At 55.3% G+C, this 20,304-nt stretch overlaps 1 protein-coding gene across 1 annotated transcript; it reads left to right on the top strand.

Annotated features, from left to right (window-relative positions):
* The first annotated feature begins 840 nt into the window (after positions 1-840).
* CDX1 (caudal type homeobox 1) lies at positions 841-17,124 on the top strand. The gene is made up of 3 exons (XM_043569319.1): positions 841-1,285; positions 15,445-15,590; positions 16,103-17,124. The coding sequence occupies exons 1-3, from the start codon at positions 841-843 to the stop codon at positions 16,301-16,303; spliced, it is 792 nt and encodes a 263-aa protein (XP_043425254.1). The 3' UTR covers positions 16,304-17,124.
* The last annotated feature ends 3,180 nt before the right edge of the window (positions 17,125-20,304 follow it).

Raw genomic sequence — 20,304 nt, 5'->3', positions numbered from 1 at the left:
TGTGTGTATGTTTGAAACTTCTTAGTAAAATAAAGGGGGCGGGGGAGGGAAGCGCCTGCTGAGAGAATTGTGAAAAATTCCCCAGAATGTCCTCTTAAAGATGCCCCTCTTTAAGAACTTTCTCTGGAGAGTCAACTCAGGAAAACTGCCCGATTGTATGCAGACTCCTGTATGTGCATATGTGCATTTTCCCGGAAAAACCTCCACAGCTTGCTTCGGAGGCTCAGAGGGGTCGTGACCCCTCCCCCCCCCCAACATTAAGGACCCGCTACCTTACAGAGGGAACCCTGTTTGAAGTCGGGTTGCCCCCTCACCTCAAGCTGATCACTACGGAGTGCGCCACAGGCCCGATGTGGCTGTGTGACGCCGGCCTGGGGTCCCCCCGCCGGCCCCTCGGATCCCTTTTCTCCACCTGTAAGATGGGGTCACGGGCGGTCCACGCGGCCCAGGGAGAAGGAAGTGTTCGGGCCGCCGGGCCGTCGGCCCCGCAGGAGCCCCACACCTAGCGATGCCTCGACGCTCGCCCGGGACGCGTCCTCCGCGCCCCCGCCCCCTCCAGGCCCCGGCCCGTCCACCTCCCGCTTGGGGCAGCAATTTGTCTCCTTTTGAACCCCCCGCCCCCGACGGGTTTCCCCCTTTGATTCGCGGCGCGGAGGCTCCCCCCCGCTTTGAAATGCAAACCCGCCCGGGCTGGGGCCGCGGGCGCCCGGAGCTATAAAAGGCCTGGGTGGGGCGGGCGCGGCGGCAGGGCCCGCGAGTTCAGGTGAACAGTCTGCTCGTCGGGGCGGCCGGCAGCGGCGGCTCCAGGGCCCAGCATGCGCGCGGGGCCCCGCGGCCACCATGTACGTGGGCTATGTGCTGGACAAGGATTCTCCGGTCTACCCCGGCCCCGCCAGGCCCGCGAGCCTCGGCCTGGGCCCGCAAGCCTACGGCCCCCCGCCCGCGCCCCCTGGGCCCTCGCAGTACCCCGACTTCACCGGCTACTCTCACGTGGAGCCGGCCCCCGCACCCTCTGCGGCCTGGAGCGCGCCCTTCTCTGCGCCCAAGGACGACTGGGCCGCCGCCTATGGCCCAGGCCCTGCGGCCCCCGCCGCCAGCCCAGCCCCGCTGGCATTCGGGCCCCCTCCGGACTTTAGCCCGGTGCCCGCGCCCCCTGGGCCTGGCCCAAGCCTCCTGGCGCAGCCCCTCGGCGGCCCGGGCGCACCGTCCTCGCCCGGAGCGCAAAGGCGGACGCCCTACGAGTGGATGCGGCGCAGCGTGGCGGCGGGAGGCGGCTGTGGCAGCGGTAAGGACCCCTCCTTCGCCCTGAGCCTTTGGAAGGTTCCCCTGGGCACCAGCAGGTGCTGGGGCCAGGCCCAGTTGCCCCCTGTCTCACCCCTGCCGTGGCCCCGCGTGGGTCCCCCCTTTGGGCCTCCCTGACCTCTCTGGTCCGGGGGGTGCTGTTCTCTCAGCTTCCCCCTTCAGAATCCCAGCCTGCCTGAGCCTTAGCTTAGGAAGCACAACCTGTCCTTCTGTATGGATAGGGAAACGGAGACCCTTAGAAGTGAAGAAACTTGCCTTGTGGTTGCCTGGCAAGGCTGGAACTAGAACGCGGGTCCCCAGGTTTATGCCAGGGCTCTTTCAGCAACACTGGCCCTGGTAGTCATCCCTTTCTTCCACCCCCTATCCCAGCCCCAAGAGGAAGCTGCACACCATACCCAGAAGGGGCGGTGCACTGATTGTGTGAACACGGGCGGATCACTTTCCTTTCCAGGTCTCAGTGCCCCCATCAGTACAGTGGAGAGAGTGGCGGGTCATATCCTTTGGACTGAAAAAGAGCCCTCTTCGGTTGAATTGGTGTGGGGGTCCATACCTTGCCATCCCAGGGCCCTCCCTGAACTCTTGACCCTGGGGGAGGGGAAAGCAGGAGCAGTTGGGAAGGTGGCTACTGTTTGGCTCCTGAGACAGTGAACCTCCTGCCCCCAGGCAGGCCTCTCTGATCCACCCTCTTCAAAGGCAGAGGAGGGGGCAGGACAAAGGGCCAGCTTTAATGAGGGGCGGCCTGACCTCCTTTATAGGTCCCCCCTTTGTCATGTAACAGGCTGCCCCTTGGCTCAGTAGTGACTCCTGTTGGCCGGAAAGTGAACACGATACCCCATTGTCCCGACTGTGTCCGGCCTGTCCTGACAAAGGCCACCTGGCCTTAGGGGCGGGAAGTTGGCCTGCCCACCCTTTGATGTCCGACCCCTCCCCCCTTCCTCCAGCTGGGAGGGAGCCTGGGACTTCCCCTACCTCCTCTCTCTCTTCACCCCCATGTCCCTACACACACACTCCTCACTCGCTGGGGCAGATGCTGGGGAGGTCTGGCTATAATTGTAGCACCTTCTTCGGAGGCCCAGGGACACAGAAGCTCCTATCAGCCTCCAGAGGCCTCAGAGGACTGGGGTGGATGCCCCAGCTCTGCCACTCATTTGTGTGACCTTGGCTAAATACTAACAGCTAACGTTTATGGAACACTTACTAACGGACCAGGCACTGCCTAAGACCTTGCGTGCATTAACCCATTTAATTCTTACAACATTATTGAAGGTACTGTCATCATCCCCATTTTTACGATGAAAAATCTACGACCTAGAGGGGTTAAACCCTTATGCAAGGACGTATAACCAGTAAATGGTGGGGCTGGGACTTGAACCCTGGCCGATTGACCACCAGGCCTGTGTTCTAATCCTCTAAACAATAGCTTCTCTTAAATTAGTCATCTTTTCTGGGTCTCAGTTTTACCATCTGTGACATGATAGGGAAGGGTCTTGTACCTTTGTTTGATTTTAAAGGGGCCCTTTAGAAAAATCTGGTGGAAAATACAAATCTTCCCCCTAGAAAAAAAGTGTTGCCTAATTCAGCAGATAATCCGAGGGATTCTAGAAGCTCCAAAAAGATTTCTCCGTTGACCCTGGTTGAGAACCCTGCGTTAGATTGAATGAGAGGAGGTGTCTGGGGCCACTGACTCCCGGTTTTGTGTCCGTTCCCTGGAGAAAGAAGCCTGCTTTTCCTGCTTCTCTATTCTAGTTGTTGCTTCCTCCTGATCAGGCAGCTTTGGAGATGGATGGCGAGGTGGCAGCTGGGAGAGGTCCAGATGGAGGAGGAGTTCCTCAGGAGCAAGGACCTGGAGAGGGTGCGCCAGTGGGGGTCAGAGGACAGGTGGGAGGCCTGGAGGAACTTTCAGGCTGTGTGACGTCAGGCAAATCGCCGTTCCTCTCTGGGCATAGGATCTTCGAGGGAACCCGGCCCCAGCCTCTGGTCTCAACCAGTCATTTGAAAACTGTTGTCCCCAGGCAGATAGGAGGCCCAGCTGTAAGTCTGCCCAAAGGCAAAACACCTTTCCCCTTTCACTCCCAGAAAGTAGAAAGAGAGGGCCAAGGGAGGTTTGCAGGCTCCCAAGGAGAGTGGCTGCCCCAGAAGCCAGGTTAGACTTATTCTGCTGAGGACACAGGATCGCCAGCTTTCTAGAAGCTAGAAGCTGCTGCCTGTCTGCCCAGGGACATCTGACCAGTGTTCCTGAGATGGGGCAGGATTGGAATGGGGTTACAGACCTATCCTGAGAGAGAGGCCAAGCCCCCCCCCCACCACCTACTGTGGCCTCAGTTTCTCCTTCTGAGCCATGAAGACCCCGGGGCCCTGGCATGCTGCCCGTGTAATGTTGCTATCTAGGATGGCAAAGGGAAGGTCAGCACCTGCCAGCACACCACCCCCCCCCCCAACAAATGTTGCTGGCCACCTGGTTCTCTTGCCAGCCCCTTCTCTCCTGCACCTGAGCTTCTAGCACTCTAGAACATTTGAACTGGACAGTTGGGAGACCAAACAGGCAGTTGGGGAACTGAAGCCCAGGGACGGCAAACAATGTACTTGTTTCGCGCCAGTGGAGGCTGAGCTGGGATAGATGTTGGGGGAGTCTGTTACAATTTCTCCGATGGTTTCCCATTGGAAAATCTAGACTCCCTGAAGTCCACCAGACTGTAGAGCATCAGCACCTGGCCCCCGCCTGCCTCCCCAGCCTCGCCCCAGGCTACTTACTCTCTCCTTGGCCACCAAGCTCTAGACACTCCAGCCTTCTTTCACTTTCCCAGATGTGCCATGACCTGCCGCAGGTCTTGTGCATGTGCTGTTCCCTCTTCCTGAAAACTCCTTGGCCCTGACTCTTGGCAGGCCTAGCTCCTTCTCACCCTTTAGGTCTTAGCTTGATGGTCATCTCCTCAGACAGGTCCTCCATGATTTCCCAGGGAAGGCTCCCCCTATACACACACTGATAATCTTCGCCATGTTTCATTCAGAGCACTAACCCTGCTATCAGTTTACCCACTTGTGTGTGTGTGTGTGTGTGTGTGTGTGTGTGTGTGTTGTCTGTTTCCCCACCCACCAAGGTAAACCCCCATGAGGTCCAGAGCCACGTCCATTTGGCCCATCACTACATTCCAGATGCCATCTCAGTGCATGGCATTTAGTAGGGGCTCGATACATTTTGTTGAATGGATGAACAGGACAAGTGTGAGGAACAGTAAGACAGCTCTGAGAGAAGGGGGGGGGAGATGAGATCTGGGCTTTGACATGTTTCTGAGGTCCCAGCCCTGGAGATGGGCCCATGACTGTCTAGCTGATCGAGCTCTTGCCTGTGATGGAAGCCTGGTTGCTCCCCCTCTCCCTGCTGGGACGGTACTGTGGCCTCAGCCGAGGAGGTGGCTGAGATGAGACTGGGACTACCACCTTGGCTTTACCCTGAGGGACAGTGAGAACTGGAGAGAGGAGGGAGAGGCTGTTGGGCTCCATCCCATAATCAAAATATTATCCAATTCTGAGTGATTGCTCTCACTTGACTGGGACCAGGATAGAACAGGACTATAAGGGGTCCTATTTTGTGGTCTTCCCTGTTGGCGTATATAAATACCACCTTTGTCATTAAGAGGGTTATACATCACCCTCTGTCAAAGGCTCAGCATCTATTCCTTGGGAATCGACAATACTTCGCAGGTTAGTGGCCTTTGGGGTGGTTGATGTCCCACACAGGCCAGGGAGATGCTCGCGGGGATGATGAGGCTGTTGCAGCAGGGTTTCGGTCTTGGGCCAGCCCCTTCAGATTTCAGACAGAGAAACTGAGGCCCGGCGAGGGGATGAACCCTCCTCTCCCCACCACAATCCAGATCCCCTCTGTTGGCCCGTTGCCACAGTCACCAGCCTGGCCTCTCACCTTCACCCTCTCTCTGATACCCCAGCTGTCCTCACAACCATTACCAGATGTACCTTTTCAAGGCACATCGCCTGAGCCAGAGCATTCCGTGGCTCTCCACTGCCTTTGGAATACCTGTCTCGTTGTATGTCATTTCATTGCTTTCAAATCCAGCCCCATTTCTGTGGCATTCAGAGCCCTCTTGAGAGGGCTGTTGAAGACACTCTCTCACTAGTTGGTCTAGATACAGAAATGCTTCCTGGGGGTGGCTTTCGGCTGCGTTTGGGAGCCTCAGGCCTGGGACTGCATTTCTGTTAGAAGCTGCCGAGCCTCAGGCAAGTTAACTTGGATTGTCTCTCTGAACCTCAGTTTCTTCCACTATAACATTAGGATAATAATAGGATTGTACCTTGAAGCAATGGGGCCCACTGAGCCCAGCCCCTCTGCTTGGCACACAGTAGGTACTTAGTATATCAGTGCCTATGACTGTCTCTGCCTGTCCTTAGCAGGTGCACGGAAACACACACCTCACACTCCCTGCCTCTCCAGTCCGGGTCCCTCAACCTAAATTACCCACCCTTCCTTCCCACATCTTCACTAGTTCAAACGCTGTGCCTTCGGGGCCACGGCCACCTCCTCTAGAAAGTCCTCCTTGGTTTCCTCCCCTCCAAGCACTGCGTCAGGCCCTTGTTTTCACAGCATTTACCACTGTCTTCTTTACCCCTTCCATCTCCCTCAAGGACCTGTCAGAGTCAGCCCCGTCCTTCTCACCATGCCTTCCCCGGGGGCAGGAGCTCATGGCAAAGCTGAGAACTATGGCATTAGTTGAGTCCTCCCTGTGCACCAGGCAGCGTGCCAAGAACTTTGCACGGGGTTTCTCACTTAAGCTTCATAACGACCTTAAGAGGTGCGAGGATCTATTATTAGCCTCATTTTACAGATAAAGTTAATGAGGCTCAGAGAGGGTGAGGTACCTGCTCGAGCTCACATAGCTAGGATGCAAACAGCACGGGCTTCAAACCCAGACTCCACGGCCTAGGGAGTATCTACCAAAGAAAGCAACCCACTCAGCAGCCCCAGACCCCTGCCCATGTGCGTCCCAGCCCGGGTGGGGAAAGGAGGCTGGTCAGGGAGGAGCTGGAAGACGCGGATGGGGGGAGGGTGGGCACAGCAGGGGCCAGGCTGTTTAAAACTGGTTCTCTAGGCAGAAGCTGGATGTGACACCTCGTCTCTCAGATGTAGCTGGGAAGGGGAATGACCCAGTTAGAAGGTGGCAGAAGGCTTTTTTTGGTTGGGTGTTTTTTCCCCCCCCCCCCCCGCTTTGGCAGATATTGCCGCCGAGAGCTCAGGGAATCATTCTGAAGGTCTAAAACAGCTTTGTTAGCGGTAGGGTCTGGCTTGTCAGGAGGAAGTTATCTTTGTGCGCTGGCCCTCCGGTTTCTGTTCTGGAGCTCCTGGGATTTGGAAACAACGTTTGCATCTGGAGTCAACGTGGGTGAACTTGTTGAACCCTCCCCATGCCACATTTCAGCCCTCAAGCTTGTAGGGGTGCACAGGGAGGGGGCAGACGTTAGTGGAAGCCGAGATTGACCCTTCAAGTTCAACACCTTCCCGTGACTTCCCGTTGCTCTTGAAACAAATTCAAACCCCTCACCCCAGGGCTCAGAGCTCTGCTGGTCTCTCCAGCCTCACCATGTGCCTCTCCCATTCGTTCATTTATTCGTTCAGGCAGGCAGACTGGGGACTCTGGCCAGGAAGGCAGACTGGGGGCTCTCGGGAGCTGGCATTGTCTGCCCCTTGCTCTGCTACTCTCTGCCACAGGGCCTTTGCACATGCTGTTCTCTCTTCCTGGCACATTCCTCTCGTCTTTGATATAGAAACCTCCTCAGCCTTCAGGTCTTGATTGAAATGTCACCTGCTCCAGGAGACTCCCCCCCAAAATAATTAAAGGAGGTCCCCCCCACCCTCCACCCCTGCAACTTATTCTGGCTCTCAGCTCTATGCTTACTTTCCTTCATGCTAATCCCAGTTGGTAATTATTTTGTTTGTTTGTTTTTAGTCTGCCCCCCTCCCATGAAAGAGGGGAAGGAATGGTTTAACAAATCAATCCTGATCATCTACCATAGTAATAATGACATCAACTAGTACCTAGTAAGTACTCGGCACGTGCTTAGCATTTCCTCAAATGCGGGTATTTCTGACCCCAGAACTGCACATTTCTGCATTAGATTAGTGGCTTTGACTAAGGCTCTGGGAGCAGGGGAGCTGGACAGAAGGACTGAGGTTGAGCTGACCAGCTGATGGGTTGGCTGTGGGGGCCGGAAGTGCCTCTTGGGCTTTTGGCCTGAGTATCTGGAGGGTGGTAGCCATTTACCGAGATGAAGGAGACCAAGGAGCAGATTTGTGTTGCATATTCAGCAAAGACCCATCAGGTACTCACTGTGTGTCAGGCACCATTGTGGGGCTGTGGGAGCAAGACGGCATCGTCCCTACCCTCACGGAGCGGACCGGGGGAGCAAGGCGCTGGGGGGAGGGGGCTTGCAAAGGTCACCCCGTGATCCAGGAAAGGGCTGGAGCCTAGAGCCCCTCCCTGCATCGCACCCAGAATGTGTGACCTCAGGACCCAGGCCTGCAGACGGTCGGGCAGGAAGTTGACTTCCAGGGTGACCCTGGTAGGGCAAGGCTGAAAGGGGCACCGGGAAACAGCTCAGAGAGGCCTCAAGCTGTTCAGGCCTGGGGGAAGACGCGGAGGGACACAGTCGCTGTTTGCCAGTCGAAGAAGGGCTGTTCTGGGTCAAGGGCCTCCCCCCCTTATTTTTTGGCGCCCCCGTGGAAAAACCGAGGGAAAATACAAGTAGGTGGTGGATGTAAGAACAGACTGCTTTGCAAATAGTACAAGCGCACTCCGCTTAGGATGCGACACAGCTGTGGGCATCTGGCCCGAGGGAGGGTTTTGGTCTAGGAGGGCTCTCCAGTTGAACTTTCTGTGATCGCGGAAGTGCTGGGTATCTCTTCTGTCCAGTCTGCTAACTAGCCACTAGTTAGTTAATTCGTGTCCTCAGTTTACAGGTGTATTCCTGGGATCCAGAGAGGTTCGGTGACTTGCCTGGGCTCACGTCGCTGGCCTGTGACCAGGCTGGGGTGGAACAGACAGATCTCCCCGACCCTGAACTTTTCTGTCTTCCTCACTGCCTCCCACAGCCAGGCCAGGCCCTGTGCCTCCACGGAGAAGACATGGCAGGGGACGATGCCAGGGTGGCCTGGGAGGAGAGGGTGCAGTGCCAGCTGAGTGCTGTGGCTGGGAAGGAGGGCGACAGTGGGGAGGAGAAGCTGGCTTAAGGCTGCAGGACCTCCCCACGCCCCTCCCCCCCCCCATGCCAGCCTCACCCCTGCTCCAGAGCTTAAATGAGGAACCGTGATGGAGCAGCCTGGGCCTGGCCACACAGCCGGAACAAGGACCCAATCAGGGCGCAGTAGACACCCTCAGGACCCAAGAAGGGACATCCATTCATCATGAAACTGGCCAGGTCAGGGCTGCCACAGCAGAGGTCCCACCCCTGCTGGTGGGATGGAGAATCAATCCCAAGCCGAACATCCATACACAGCGGCCGGGCCGGATCTCCCCGTTTGCAGGCCAGTGTGTTCCTTGCCCTGCAGCTCCCCAGCGGGCCGCATTCCTCTGTCTCCCTAGGGACCCTTCCCGCATCCGCTTCCGCAAATAGCTCAGCTCTCCTTGACATCCCCTTAGCTCTTTGCCCTTTACAAACTGCTTTCCCGTCCAAAGCCCGAAGAAGTTCAGTCACTTGTCGAGTCCTTCGGCCTGGGCCCAAGCCCTTAGAGGAGGGCTCAGAGCTGCAGAGAACTTCAGAATCTACAGGCCCTCAGCGCTGATCTTCTGATGCACCGGAGAAACTGAGGCCTGGAGAGGAGAAGGGACTTATTCAAGACCACACAGATGGCACAGAATTGGGGCCAGGAAACACTGACTTCAGCTAGTGGTGCAGAATAGCGTCCGTGGGCTGCCAGAGACGGCAGGGAGAGCAGGATGCCGTGAGATCGGGGCTGGAGTATTTTTAACAGCCCTACCTGCGTACATGTGTGCATACTGCGTGTGTGTTTGTGTGTTGGGGGGGGGATTGTGATGCACAGTCAGGATGGGGCTGGACCACACAGGGAGGGGGCATGGAGGGTTGAGGCTGGGTCGGTGTTCCAGGCCCTGAGGGCCAGAACTGGCAGTGGCTTCCCCAGGGCCACAAACCTAGCAGGAAGAGGACAAAGGAAGTGCTGACCTGGGGGCCATTCGATTTTCCTGGAGCCACCCACCCCGCCCTGGGGACAGAGGCTGAACTCTGTCCTCGCCTGGCCCAGGCTGGGTGGGAAGGCCCCACCGCAGGCCGCTGTGGCTCCTGTCCCCTATCCTCCAGCTGGGCAGGCCCGGTATCTAGGCTCTCAGACAGGGAAATCGGTCTCAGAATTCTTTCGGCAAAAATAACAAACACAACCAGAGAATCAACAAACATTGGGAGCCTCATGTTTCCAAGTTGGAGAGGACCTTATAAATAAACAATCTCATCCAGCACATCCCCCATTGCCCAGATCCATTTCCCAGCCTTTCTGCCACATGGCTTATCGTGCCACTGTTGGAAATCAGCACGGTCTGCCCATCCTTGCGCACCTACTAAGTGCCAGGTACTGCGCTAGGCGTCCTCCATTTATGTCAAGTGATCCGCTGTGCCCCCCGGTGGTTGCAGATAATTATGGGAGACCTCACCCTGTGTGAGAGGTTCTAGTGCTCTTTCTGAGGCTCGCCAGACCTGGGTTGAAATCCCACCTGCCAGATGTGTGGACCTCTCTGAGCCCCAGTTTGCTTATCTGTACGTAGGGATAACAGTAGCCCGGTTTCATAAATTGTTGAGAGATGTGTGCGAGCACCTCACACGTGGACATGTTGGCCATTATTAGAATGTTAGTTGCCTGCATTGTATAGATACAGAACATGATGCTCGGAAAGCTGAGGTGACTGGTCCTAGATCACCCAGCCAGTGAGAAGCTGTATTGCACAATCCCAGAGGTCTGCTTGCTCAGACCACCTCATGCCTGGGGCACCTGAGAGCCGGTCACACATCAAATCCCTGAGTCCCATTTTAGCCCCACTGAATCTGAATTTCTGGCCTAGAATCTGTGCTTTTAAAGAGCTTCCCAGGACCTCCAGTGTGCATGCTTTCGGAGATGGGGACTTTGCTACCTCCACAGCCGCCCAGTGCACACGGATGGGCCATTCCTCGTGTCCCAAAGCCTGAGCAAAGAGAAAGCCTCTCATTTGGGTGAGTTATCCAAGGATCTTCCCTGGTGTGCTCACCACTGAAGAGCTGGAGGGGGCTCCCCACCCCCCCTCCCACCCACTCGCACTGGCATCTGGCCCGGAGGGTTATTCATTAGGTGGCTGGGAGCGGCTGGCCTCCGTCAGACACCTGTTGCAGGAGCCCGGACTTCCCTCTCAGCCCCAGCATCCCAGGGACCTGTAAATCATTCATCCCAGGGCCCTCTCCCTGCCTGCTGCTCTCACACACCTCCCTGCCCCCTCCCTCCTAGGCTCCTGGGTGGCACAGGTGCTCATAGGAGGGGGAAGGGAGGGTGGCTTGGGGCAGTCAAGAGTTCTGGCCTAGAGCTGGGACTGGAGCCCAGGGCTCCTGACTGTCATTAAAAATACAAATTCATATCGCACATGGTAAAAAAAAAAAAAAGAGAGAGAGAGAAAGAGAAAAGAGAAAGGAAGGAGGAAAGGAAAGAAGGAAGGAAGGAAGGAAGGAAAGAAGGAAAGAAGGAAGGAAGGGAGGGAGGAAGGAAAATAACAAATGAGGGGAGCCTGGGTGGCTCAGTCAGTTAAGCGTCCAACTTCGGCTCAGGTCATGGTCTTGTGGTTCGTGGGTTCGGGCCCCATTCCGGGCTCTGTGCTGACAGCTCAGAGCCTGGAACCTGTTTCAGATTCTGTGTTTCCCTCTCTCTCTCTGCCCCTCCCCCACTCGTTTTCTTTCTCTCCCTCTCTCTCTCTCTCTCCCTTTCTCAAAAATAAACATAAGAGAGAGAGGAAGGAAAGAAAGAAAGAAAGAAAGAAAGAAAGAAAGAAAGAAAGAAAGAAAGAAAAAAAAGAAGGAAGGAAGGGATGGAGGGAAAGAAAGAGAGAAAGAAAGAGAAAAAAGAAAGAAGAGAAAGAAGGAAGGAAGAGAAGAAAGAAAGAAGCAAGAAAGAAGAAAGAAAAAGAAAGAAGGAAAGAAAGAAAGCAGGAAAGAAAAGAAAGGAAAAGGAAAAGAGAATCCTCTCAAAGACTCACATTCTCACCTTCCTGAGGCCCCACAGCTTCTAGCTCCCTCTCCAGAGGCAGCCCCTGTTATTGGCTTGTATATTCTTTCAGAAAGAATTCTATGGGTACACATACATGTGTGAGTGTGTGTGTATGTGTGTGTGTCTCCCCACTTTTATACAAAAAAACAGTAACATGCCATTCACTGTATTTTGTCTTTTTTTTCCTCAACATATCTTAGAAATCACTCCATATTAGTATGTAGGGACCTTTATAGTTTCTTTCTTTTTTTTTTTTCTTACCATTTTATTTATTTTTGAGAGACAGAGAGAGACAGAGCATGAGCAGGGGAGGAGCAGAGAGAGAGGGAAACACAGAACTCGAAGCAGGCTCCAGGCTCTAAGCTGTCAGCACAGAGCCCGACGCGGGGCTCGAACTCACCGACCGCGAGATCACGACCTGAGCCGAAGTCAGACGCTCGGCCACCTGAGCCCCCCAGACACCCCGGTATAGTGTCCCTCTTCATGGACGTGCCATCTCTTGTTTAGCAAGTTCCCTACGTGTAGACATGTACAGTTTTTAGTCCTGTGCCTTTCAAAACAGCCATAGCTTTGGGCACTTTTTCTGTGAGATCAATTCCAGGAATTGGGATTAATGGCTTGAAGGGTGCGTGTTAAATGAGGCTAGATAGTACCAACTTGGGCTCCAAGGAGCATGTTCCAGTTATTACTCCGTGGACAGCATATGGGATCTGTTGGTTCCCGGACCACAGTGTGATACCAAATGTTTTGTTCTTCGGCAGAGCCATTTTCTTAGCAGTAAAATGGTGTGCTTTGAGAGCTTCATCAGATAGAGGTTGGCCAGTGGTTCCTGAGCCTACCAGCCCCATCTCCTGGGCCCAGACAGGAGGCGACAGGGTCTGGGGGCTGGGTCTGCCCTGGCAGGAACAGCAAGAGATAATTACGCGGCTAGAGCCCTATCTCCTATCTGGTACCCCCCTCCTCAAATCTGGGATGAGTCAAGCTACGGTTTGGGTGGCCAGAGCCCAGGGTTTATACCACTATCAGGCAGGATGGCCCTCGGCAAAGATGCCCCCCTTCTGAGCCCCAGTTTCTCCCCCATTACGAAACTGCATGTGATGGATCCCCACTTGCTCATCAGCAAAAATGGGAAGGAGCCCTGGGTGCCTGAGGAAAAGGGTGTCTTTGTAAGCGCTGCTTGTAATCTCAGGCTGTTTGGGTGGGAAGGGAGCCTTACAGCCCCACTTCAGGCTGTGAGTGTTCTGGGAATTTTCAAGGGCCCACCCAGCCTGTGGACCATCCAGCCCCAGCCCAGGGCTCTTGCCCAGGATTAGGGGGCCTCTTGGGGGGCTCTGTGGACCCTAAGCCTGACGGGGTGGGGAGTTGTGCCAGGAGCAAGGAGTGGGACTCTAGACCAGATGACATGGCCTTGGACAAGTCCACACTTGCAGGGGGCTTCAGTGACCCCCGACTGTACAGGGACGTTGAACTAGAAGGACTCACGAGGTCTCTATTATTTGGACCTCCAGCAGTTGTATAACCTGCTGGAACCCTCAGTCTCTTCATCTGTAAAATGGGAGGAGACTAAACCGAGCCCTTCTGGCGTTAGCCCAGCGAAGATGCAGAGCTCTGTGGGGCTCTGGGGGTGGTGGCATTAGGCAGAACTGTTTTTGAGTTGGCGTTGAATTTTCTAGGCCAAGGAAGGGCCCATCTGGAGCCAAGGCCTCAGCAGCCACTCCCTTGTCCCTTTCCTGGGCCAGACCTGGCCGAGGGCCGAAGTTGTCCCGTGCTACATCAGGCGGTGGGCTGAGGTCAGTGGATGTGGAAGCGTCCAGTGCGGTTCTGCTGCTCTGGCAGGAAACCCAAGGAAAAAAGCCCAGAAACATCTGTTGTCTCCCATTTTCCGCAAAACCATTTGGCTCTTGGGGAGCCCGGTGGCCGTCCTGCCAAGCTGCGTGGGCTTAGTAGTGGGGCGGGAGCTGGAAGAAGGGTGGGTGGTTAGCACAGCGATGCTGAGGGACAGGCAAAGCCAGAGCTGTGACCCCGGGGGGATAAAGGCCAGGCTGTGTGGGGGTAACCGGGTAAGGTGGAGCAGGGTCGATGGTGATTCCAAGACCCGCCATACCCTGGTGGGACACACGTGTGGGCCTGAAAGTGCTTGCGTGGGCCTCCTATTTATAGCCAAGTTCTCAGCTTCTTACGAAGGAAGCTGGTGTTTAGTCAGGCCCCCGCACCAGCCCAGGCCAAGCATGACTCTTAATATTCTCTCCAGACAGACCTCTGATCCCAGCCCCAAAGAGAGCCCTGACATTAACCCCAGTCGGTCCTCAAGTCCGGCTCTTGGCCCCAGGCTGAGCCCTGTAGAGAAGCCAAGCCACATCCTTCTCTCTCCTGGGTTACTGCGGGACTATCTGTGCTTCCCCCATCCTCTTGCCAATCTGTCCTCCATGCAGCAGCCAAAGTCATATTGAAACCTACATCAGACTTCCTGTCTCCTGGGCTCAGAACCCTTCAATGGCTCCCATCCCAGACAGAGTAAAACCCAGAGTCCTTTTCATGGCCTGTAAGGTTCTGATAGCCTGCCCCTCTGTCCTGGCTCACTGCAGTCTGGCTATGCCAGCCTCCTCACTGTTCCTCACACATGTCAGATGTCAGGCATGCGCCCACCACGGGGCCTTTGCACTTGCTGTTCCCTGCACCTGGAACCCTCTTCCCCAGACACCTGCATGGCTATGTCCCTCGCCTCCTTTAGATCTTTGCTTAAATTCCCCTTCTCAGCAAGACCTTCATGGACTACTCTATTTAAAATCACATACTCTCTCCTCCCCAAATTCCCAGTCCTCTCTTCCTGCCTTCTTTTTCTCTGGAATACCTATCAATTAACATATCATATACGTAGTATTAACATATCAAATTATTTTGGTCTAGCTCCCTCCACTAGAACCTAATTTCACTGTGAGAAGGGATTCTTTTTTTTTTTTTTTTTTTTTTTAGTTTTGCTTACTGGTATACCCCAGTGGTTGGCCCACAGAAGGAGCTCAGTAAATATTTGGAGCCTGAGCCTGAGTCACTGCTCTGTGCCCGCAGAAGAAGCGGTGGTGTGGATGGCTCTGGGCAGACCAACCCCAGCTTGGGGCTTGGTGTCTAGGGCCAGGGCCTTTTGAGGTACCTGACAGTTCCTCAGGGCCACCAGCTGTCTCAGTGCTTTCTGTTTGGTCTCGGGGCCAGCAGCCGCCAGGGTTCTGACGGAAATTGAGGAGCACCCACCCCAGGATGGTGCGGCAAGCTTCTGCCTCTACCCGTGGTCGCTCTTCCCCACTCTCTTCTCATGCGCTGGAAAGAGGGGCAGCTGACTCGTCATTAGTCTCCATCTGGCCTGGCCTGCCAGGTGACCCTCCGTGTCGCCGGTGTGAGTGCCTGTGGTCTCAGGATCCTGAATCAGAACCACCAGGGGGGCTTGCTAAAAATGCAGACTCTATCGCCAGGCTTTCCAGTTCACAGGGTCAGGGATGGCCGGGAAGCTGTGTTTTCCGCAAGCTCCCCAAGTGTCCATTGCACAGCGGCATCTGGAAACTGCTGGGTTAGAGCTGGTGGAGCTGGCGATCACAGTAGGGTCAGAGGAGCCGGATCGAAACCCCAGCTCCACCAGCAGCTTGCTGTGTAACCCTGAGTGAGCTGCTTCTCTTCTCTGAGCCTCAGTGCCTCCCCAAATGGGCATGAGAGCAGTGCCTGCCTCTCAGGTTGGGGGTCTCCAAGCCTGACGCTGGGGGAGTAATTGTTACCCCAGGCCTCGGTGTGTGTCCCTCCCCACCTCAGGGTTCTCCCTTGGGGGACTGGATTTCTCCCTTCACGGGGCCCTGCCTGGGCCTTTTACAGGCCCCACCCCCCCACTCACCACGTCTCCTGGCCCCTCTGCTTCTCAGGTAAGACCCGGACCAAAGACAAGTACCGCGTGGTCTACACCGACCACCAGCGCCTGGAGCTGGAAAAGGAGTTCCACTATAGCCGTTACATCACCATCCGGCGGAAGTCAGAGCTGGCCGCCAATCTGGGGCTCACTGAACGGCAGGTGTGTGGGTACCCCCACCTTAACCACGGGAGCAGTACTGGGAGTCTGGCCTCCAGGCTGTCAGGCAGATTACGGACTCAGTCAAGGGAGAACAGAGAGGTTGAGTCTCTGGCCATAGTCACACGGCATAGCAGAAACCCAAACCCCACTATCCCTGACCCCCAACGGGGGGGATAGGGGATCTGCTTAGCTATAGGCTACAGCAGGCTGTGATGATTCTTGTTTAAGTCCCAGGGAGCGCAAGGAAGTCTTCCTGGAGGAGGGGTGTTAGAGCATGGCCTTAGAAAATGGGGACAGAGGAGGTTACAGAGAAAGTTGTCTTTAGGGTTGCAGGTTGTAGACGGGGAGGATGTATTCAGCGTCCATGAATAGTCTGGGTGGTGGTGCAGGAGGGAGGCCCGAAGCCCCCTGTGGAGGAATAAGAGCCCAGCTATCCTCCCTCTTCCTCTCGCTCTGCCTTTTGGTCTCCCCCCCCCCCCAACCTAGCCCATGTCTGCTCTCTGATACCACAGGTGAAGATCTGGTTCCAAAACCGGCGGGCAAAGGAGCGCAAAGTGAACAAAAAGAAGCAGCAGCAGCAGCAGCCCCCCCCACCAGCCCACGAAGTGGCCCCCACCGCAGCTGGGCCGTCCCTGGGGGGCCTGGGCCCCAGCTCTGCCAGCCTCTTGGGTGCCTCCTCCCCAATGCCTGTTAAGGAGGAGTATCTGCCATAGCCCCCTGCCCCCGCCCCGCGGGCTGGGGGCCTGGGGACTCCGAGGCTGGGCATGTGGCTCCCGTTAAGGCCTAGGAGGCTCGGTCTGAGTCCCAGCCCTGCCACTGACCTTCTAGGTAACCTTGGACAAGTTGCCCACCCAGCCCTTGCATCCCCTTGGCCCATCTGTGCAGTGAGCCTGTGGGAGAAGGACCTTTCCAGCTCCTGTGTTCTAGGCCTCAGGGGGGTAAAAGAACCCAGGGTAGGAGGTCTCAATCCCCAGAGGGCTAGGTGAGGGGCCATAAGTCCCTAGGTCCCACCTCCCCTTCCATAGGTTCAAGGGTGGGAGGCCTCTGGAGGGAGTGCACTGACTCTGGAGAAAGGGGGCAGAGCTAAGAGAAGATGGAAAGCTTGCAGCCCGGAACCGAGGGGGAGGGATGCGGTCAGCTCACACCTGCCTCTTCCTGCAGCCTCCCCTCCGGCTGCCCCCCACCACAAATTGCCCTGACCCCTGTCCAGGCTGGATGCAAAGCGCAAAGCCCACAAGACAGGTCATCAGAGCAAGAGGCTCTGATGACCGACCCCTCTGGACCGCAGAGCCATATCCCCCCGCGAGCATTCTCAGTGGGGCCTCCAGATGGGGGGAGCCAGGGGGGCCCAGAGGGGCAGCGTCCACCTGCCTAGTTTCTGTCACCCCACTAGGCTGTCCCTTAGGGCCCAGGCCCCAGGGAGTCCCCGGGGGACTTCCTCTGGACCAAGCGGAGCTCACAGCTGGGCAAGCGTTGTACATAGAGTGGAATCTCTTGGATGCAGCTTCAAGAATAAATTTTTTTTTCTCTTTAAAAAGAAGTATAAAAATCATTGTACACAGCATTAAGGGAAGATGCTGAAGAAGCATAAACTGTCCTCACCCTTCCCTGACAATTGCGCGGTCCCCTCCAGTCTCTGTAGGCCTGTAACAAGGTCACCTTTAAAATGTGTTTGAAAGATCAAAAGAGGACATTGTTAGAGTAAGTCCATGAGACTATGTAAAATTTTAAGTGCATTTTATAAGCAGAATCATCAGACCCAATATATCAGTTTTGTTTTTTTTTATTACTCAAGTATTTTCAGCTCACATTTTTCTTTCAACAGATGATATTCATTGGGAACCCCCGTGTGCCAGGCCTGGCTGAGCCCACAAAAGTTCCTTGGCCCACAAAAGTTCCCAGTCGGAGCTATGCCCTGGGCATCAAAGGAACAGAGCATCTGGGGAGCCCAGAGTGGGCTCCCAGCTTATAGCAGAAGGTCTGGGAGGCTTCCTGGAGGAGGTGATGTTTGGATTGAGGCCTAAAGGTCTAGTAGGTGCTGTCAGACCAAAAGAAGACCAACATACTCATAAAAAAGAGTACTAACAATGTGAACTTAAAATATAATTTTTTTAAACTCCTGAGACAAGCTACTGTTCTCAACTCCCTTCCAGGGGCGGGCAGAAGTCTGGGGCCTTCGCTCCTGAGAAGCCTCTGGTGCCAGCTGCCTGCCCCTGTTTACCGTTCTGGGATGTGGCCCAGCCATAAAAAGTGTGTGCAGCCTGCCTGCCTGCCCTTTGCTCCTGGGGCACGTGACAGCAATGCACAAGGTGGATGCAGTCCCCACACAAGCCCCTGGGAGCAGCAGGCACTTCCCCCTCCTCCTGCTGGTGGCCTGGGAGACAGCACAGCTTCCCCGAAGATGGTGGGCATCTAAGGCCTGGGAACAAGGCGGTACCAGGGAAAGGACTATGCTTCCAAGAGCAGAGGAGGAAGGTTGGCGGCAGGTGTGGTTGGCAGCGCGCGGATTCTGACCTTCACAAATATTTGCTGTGTGACCCTGGGGTAACTGCATCTCCTCTCTGGGCCTCATTTAAGAAGTGGCTCAGGTCAAGTAAGTTTGGCAAGTCCCGCAGACTCAACCCTTCTGGGGGCGAGAGTGATATGTAAACACATCAAAGGCTCTGATATGTCCAGCAGCAAAGAAACCCCTTGACTTTTCTTTAATCCAGCCTTCTCCATGCTTTGTTACCCAGAAGGCCCCTACCAGCCCCTGCTAGCACCCCAGGGAGCACCACACACTCTGGAGTGTGGGGATGCTGTGGGCTGGAGAGCCATGCTTCAGCTGTAACTCGGTGTTCACGGCACGTTTTGTCACATGGCCTGGCCTCCGGCTTGACTACCTCCAAGCTCTGAGACTTCAGACAACTTACTTAGCTTCTCTGAGCCTCAGCGTCCTCGTTTGGCAAATGGAAATGAAATACTTTGACCTATCCAGAATTTAGCACAGGGTAGGTGCTGTCTTTTAGCCACCTGCTTACGGGGCTGTTGTGTCCTACTGCGAGATGCTGGTGGGCCCGCCTAATGTCCCCACCACCCCAAGGCTGAGGACAGATGGTGGTGTGGAAGATCTGAGGCAGGGCAAGCCTGTCCCCAGCCACAGGAAAACCTCTGTCTGGCGGGAGGGCGGTGGCCGGGCCTGGCAGGCTGGGTGAGCTGCAGGTGGGGCCCACGTGGAAGGTCAGGGGGCTAGGTAGGGCCCACAAGTGAGGTTGATCACCTGTCGACCTCCAGAAAAGAGGAAACCTTTATCTAAAGGGACTTTCAAGCAGAGGGTCCCCCCAGAGCCTGGGTGTTGTGGCTCAAGAAAGGGGCCCCTCCTATCCTGTCGGACCCAGAAGCCAGCCCAGTGCTAAGAGGTATTCTAGCTTTCCTCTCGTGAGGAGCTGCTGTTACTTCTGTTTTGTATATAGCAATTTTATGTCCCCGTTCCCCCTGGGGGGCAGGCAACAGTGGCTGGAGACTGGGGCTCCAGACAAACATCAGATATGGCTTGGCCTGGCCGTCAAAGGCCCATGGCCTGGTCATGGCCTCCAGCAAATCAGAAGCGTGCCCATGAGCACTACGTTTTGCATGCAATTTCATCTGCAGACCCCCAATGCCCCGCTGAGAACCTCAGTCTGTAGAGCTATCCTATCGACTGCCAAGAGATCAGTGTGGGCAGAGCAGAGAGGGCCACAGCTCCACTCTAGGGGAGGATCAGCCCAGCTCTAGGAATAGAAAGGGTCTTCCGCCCCCCAGGGTATGTGTGTGCACACGCACGTGTAAAGGATTGTGATGGGGATCTGTCCGAGGAAACCAGCCTGGCTCCTGGTGGATGAGGTGCCCCGCCAATGGGATGCAGAACCTGGGAGCACAGCAAGCCTAGGAGAGGGCGGCTTTGGAGGGCAATCCTGTCCCAGCACGGCCGCACCAGAGCCACTTTCTCTGAATCATACCAGATGGACCAGCAGCCTGATTCCTCATTTTTTACAGTCGCCACTCGCTGGTGTAACAAAACACATGCTCTACAGTGATACAGTCTGAACGTTTCAGCAAATTAAAAATGTTTATTTATATGCATTTAAAAATATCTCCGTATATAATAAAAGGAAGTACATTTTCATCTAACACTTTCCTTAAATCAGCACACATCTCCATTAGACTTCTGGTTTGATGTGAGACCAGGAGAAATGAGAGAGAGAGAGAGAGAGAGAGGCGGGAAGAAGGAAAGAGAGATTATTTACTGGTTGGGATTCCTAAGTGCTGTCTTTCTGCCAAGTAGTAACCAAACTTCCTCTGGGAGAGGGGAGAGGGGACAGCGGCTGCAGGGGACGTCAAACACGCTTGGTGTTCTGAGGGTGACTGAGGGTTCAGTGGGCAGACTGACTTATGTGGACAATATCTTCTAGAAGATGTTGGGATTTTGTTTGTTTGTTTGATGAAGACCAGACTTTTCCAACAAGGGCTGTGGTGAGGCTTCCCAAAGAAGCCAATGCCTCCCCTCTATTCCCTCTTCCTGTGGTTCTCCGGACCTTCCGTAGGATCTGATGAAACCCACGTACCAATGGGAGGGGGTTGTTCAGCAAAGCCGGAGCCTGTCCTGTAAGAGAAGAGGTGACAGTCCCTGGGGGAGGGGGGAGTGGGTCCCGCCTGGCCCTTCCTGGATTCAGGAGCTGCTGGCTTTTGCCCTCTT

The sequence above is a fragment of the Prionailurus bengalensis genome, chromosome A1 (assembly GCF_016509475.1).
Source record: "Prionailurus bengalensis isolate Pbe53 chromosome A1, Fcat_Pben_1.1_paternal_pri, whole genome shotgun sequence".
NCBI lineage: Eukaryota > Metazoa > Chordata > Mammalia > Carnivora > Felidae > Prionailurus > Prionailurus bengalensis.
This window is presented reverse-complemented; position numbering and strand designations above follow the sequence as displayed.

Coding starts and splice junctions, on each gene's coding strand:
- CDX1 (XM_043569319.1), top strand. CDS start 841: ATGTACGTGGGCTATGTGCTGGACAAGGATTCTCCGGTCTACCCCGGC. Junction 1,286..15,444: donor GGGAGGCGGCTGTGGCAGCG/GTAAGGACCCCT, acceptor TCTGCTTCTCAG/GTAAGACCCGGACCAAAGAC. Junction 15,591..16,102: donor TGGGGCTCACTGAACGGCAG/GTGTGTGGGTAC, acceptor CTGATACCACAG/GTGAAGATCTGGTTCCAAAA.